The sequence below is a fragment of the Lygodium microphyllum genome, chromosome 16 (assembly GCF_053477565.2).
Source record: "Lygodium microphyllum isolate KBCC chromosome 16, Lygodium_microphyllum_v1.1.10, whole genome shotgun sequence".
Lineage (NCBI taxonomy): Eukaryota > Viridiplantae > Streptophyta > Polypodiopsida > Schizaeales > Lygodiaceae > Lygodium > Lygodium microphyllum.
Genome location: NC_141150.1, coordinates 113,188,447 through 113,192,500, shown reverse-complemented (window position 1 = coordinate 113,192,500; position 4,054 = coordinate 113,188,447). Strand labels below are relative to the sequence as shown.

At 39.8% G+C, this 4,054-nt stretch overlaps 1 protein-coding gene across 1 annotated transcript; it reads left to right on the top strand.

Moving 5' to 3' along the window:
- Positions 1–2,292: 2,292 nt before the first annotated feature.
- Positions 2,293–3,468, top strand: LOC148023259 (pentatricopeptide repeat-containing protein At4g39530-like). Its single transcript, XM_087695341.1, has 2 exons — positions 2,293–2,713; positions 2,759–3,468. Exons 1-2 carry the CDS (start codon positions 2,293–2,295, stop codon positions 3,466–3,468), a joined length of 1,131 nt encoding a protein of 376 aa, XP_087551467.1.
- Positions 3,469–4,054: the final 586 nt, after the last annotated feature.

Below are 4,054 nucleotides of genomic sequence, written 5' to 3'. Positions count from 1 at the left end.
ATAGGACCCAAGGAGCATGAGGTAATTGGAAGTGACCATGAGAGCTAGCCAAAGTGCCTCCATCTTGCCTACCTCATTCAAATCCATTTGTGCCCCTATAGTGTCTCTCTTTCTTGTGATATGGTCCCACAATAACCTACCCACATTCTTAAAAATATGCATGGGATCTAACAAATGGTTGATCTATAAGTGGATCCAATATGGCAACTCGTAAAAATTTGAAAACGGTCCCATTTTGCTTGGATGTGACTCCTTGTGGAGCATTTTCAACTTTTACCAGCTTTAGGCATTCAATCGTGCTAGAGGTCATCTAAGAAAATCTTTCCTCAGTTCACGATCCTCTAGTAAGAAATTGATATGTCCCTAATATACCATTTTTTTCATGGTCTCTGACCTTTGAGAGCCCACACAATGGGCATACATGATAGCCTGAGGTAACCAGACTTGTCACAATACCCCTATCTAGTCAACACAAACTTAAACAAGCCATATTAGATATCAACAATGAGAACAGAGGCCCACTTACCTAAGCACTCTCCAAATCTAAAAAAGTCATGCATGGTCCACATGAGAATGGCTCATATATGAGCATATATGCTAACTACCATGCTTACTCATGTCTTCCACAGTGACCCCCTCCTTCCACAAAATATTGAGCTCATCAACTCATGGAAGGAGGTAGACATCCATGTCCTTAACTTTGTAGCATCCAAGAATGAGCAAGATAAGGATTAGGTGTCCTTTCTTTGTAGAAGGCCAGGGCAGGATATTGTAGTTTACAAGGACTATAGGCTACACATTATAAGAAGTTGAGCAGAGACCAAATGGATTCACACCATCCATAGCAAGACCGAGTCAAAGATTCCTTAACTCTTGTGCAAAGCTTGGAAAGGTGGAGTCAATTTGACTCCATGTATAGAATCTGTTGATATTTGTTGAACTTAATCTGTGGATCTATTCTGCACATGCCATATTATCAAGCTCACTAGTCTGATGTACAAAACATATGAGGTATACACAATTTAAGTGAATAGTGCCTAAGAACCTTATTAGGGGGGATTTGCCCTTGCAACTCCTATTGATACCTATAAGCACCACACTTCAAACATGTCTCCATAGTCCCATAGTCTCCTCCAAACAACACACAATCATTGACACATGCATAGATGCTATTGGAGTCCATGCTAAGCTTTAGTAACACTAATCATGCATCATTACAAGACTCAAGCATCGTTTTTCTATGTGGAAATATCAAGCTAGAAATTGGTATCCTCTAGTCATACCCCTCAACATTGTGTTTCCAATGGTCATGCCCTAGTTTAGTTGTAGCACCCCCATTGTCTCTTAAGATGAGATGCTTTTGGAATTTGGTTTTCTTTTGATGCTATGCATGTAGGAGAAGTAGGCGAACTCACAGTTGGTAGTTTGTGTAGCTCCTCTTCTACTATTGGTTCAATGTCCTAGAAATGTACTTAGGCCTTCTTCACCTAGCTTCTCAACTTGTCTATTATGTCCATATTACTTGGAATTGGGCTATTCTCCAACTTTGGTGCATCCCTTCTCTTTCCTTTTTGGAGTACATATTTTTGTTTTTGCATTTGGAGACTTGCTTACCTTTTGTCACCATTATGGCACTTTCAATTTTGAGCATCATTTTTACTTTGGCTTTTCTCTTTCTTTCCTTCTAGTATTTATTGGCTACGAAGGAGGTATCCAAATCATAGGTCAAGGCACAAAAATATGAGCATATTTATATTGGGCTTTAGTTACAATATTCATTGGAATCAGTGCAGAATCATCGTCAAGTGTTTTGACAATAAAGTGTCCCAATAGCACTAAAGTTAGAACTTACAAACTAGTGGAGGGTTTCTATCTAGGGCAATCAACATACAGGTGTTTGCAGGGTTCACTTTATGTATATCCTTCATATCATTGCATTCAAGAGCTATTTTTATATACCCTTATCTGTGAATTTTCCAATCTATTAAACACGATCATTTTTCATTCAATTTGTAAATATACCCTTTATATGGAACTCTTTTATATTCAACGTTGTCCTATTGCTGTGCATCCGAGGTGTGAAATCCACCAAAAAGTTGTGTGTGTGACATTTGTTACTTTGTACATATTTAGTTGTTGTGTTTACATTTTTGTTCTACGTGGGCAGTATAGGGAGAGAAGGCTCTCCATTAATATGATATTATGCAGCATGAGGGCCCTGTGCCAAACAAGTTCATATTGACATGTGTTCTAAAAGCTTGTAATAGCATTGGGGCCATAAGGCATGGTAGAATGATACCTGATCAGATAATCAGGATAGAATCCAATTTTGATGTAGAAGTAGGAAATGCACTCATTGATATGTACTCCAAACATGGAGAACCTGCTGAAGCATATGAAGTGTTCAATGAGATGACAAATTCAAATGTAGTATCATGGAATGCAATCATTGCAGGATATGCAAATCGTAGCCTTAACAAGGAAGTACAGAGGTGTTTTCAACAAATGCAGCTAGAAGGCACATCTCCTGATTCTGTGACTTTCGTTTGCAGCTCAAAAGCATGTGGCATAGCAGGAGCTTTACATATAGGCCATAGTGTGCATGCCGAAATAACAAAAAGGGGATTGGAAACAGAGAATTATGTGGGAAACACTATGGTTGATATGTATAGCAAATGCAGTTCTGTAGCAGAAATACACAAAGTTTTTGATGGTCTGCAAGTTCAAGACACAATTTAATGGGCTTCATTGATGGCAGGGTACACTAAACTTGGGCTTGCTGAGGAAGCAAGGAATTATTTCCAGCTGATGCGGCTGAGAGGCATGTGCCCTGATTCTGGCATACATGTTTGCAGTTTTAAGGTTTGTGGTATCTTAGGAGATTCAGAAATGGTCCAAGACATGCTTTCCGAACTAATCAAAAGGGGGCTTGAGAGGGATGCCAATGTAGGCAACACAATCATGGATATGTATATGAAATGTGGGTTTCTAGCAGATGCATGGCAAGTATTTGATCAATTGTTAGTTCGAGATAGAGTCACATGGAATGTTCTCATTTCAGGGTTTTCTGAACTTGATCTTGGCAAGGAGATCCTGAATTTTTATCATCAAATACAACATGAAGGTATGTCTACTGATGCTATCACATTTGCTTGTACTGTGAAAGCTTGTGCTTCCTCTTGTGATATAAAAACAGGCCAGATATTACATACTGAGGTAGTTACTAAGGGGCTGGAGAGAGTCTTTCATGTGGGCAGTATGCTGGTGGATATGTACAGCAAAGCTGGCTTGCTTACAGAAGCTCATAAGGTGTTTGAAGCCCTTCCAGATCGAAACACAGTTTCTTTGAATGCACTAGTAGCAGGCTATGCTGAGCATGGGTTTGGAGAGGAAGTGGTGAACTGTGTGAAGAAGATGCAACTAGAAGGAGTTTCTCCAGATGCTGTGGATAAAACAGCTGATTGCTAAAGGTCATCAACCAAATGCTGTAACATACAGTCAGCTGGTAATGGCACTATGTTGAGCCGGTAGGGCAGAGCTTGCGAGGAATACGTGTATTGAGGCTCACCAACTGCAGTTGTCTCTATCACGGGCATCATATGTCGCTGTGATGGAAGCCTGTAATGTCCATGAAATTCAATATGATTTGGAAGAGATGGGAGCTAGCTTTCTGTCTCAGTCACCCATCAACTCTGCATCTGATGTTGTGAAGCCAGATTTTGAGACTGTAGAAGAAGACTTGTCTTCAGTTCAGTCAGAGTTTGACATATCTGAACACTGATTGTATGTATGCGTACATTACCATACTGATGACTATATTGGATTCGACAATGTCAATGCAGAATTCACAGTTTCAAGATTTTTATAATCCATTATACTGACTGAGCTGAAGGAGCGTGCTTTTGTGTTACGGAATGCACAGGGAAGGAGCAAATTAGTCGTCTATTTTGGGAAAAAGCAGAAAGAAAGGGGACTTTGGAGAGCTTTGAATAGGAGGCAGCAGAATAGGGGAAAGGAGGAAGCTGATGATATCTGTGGAAACACATATGAGAAA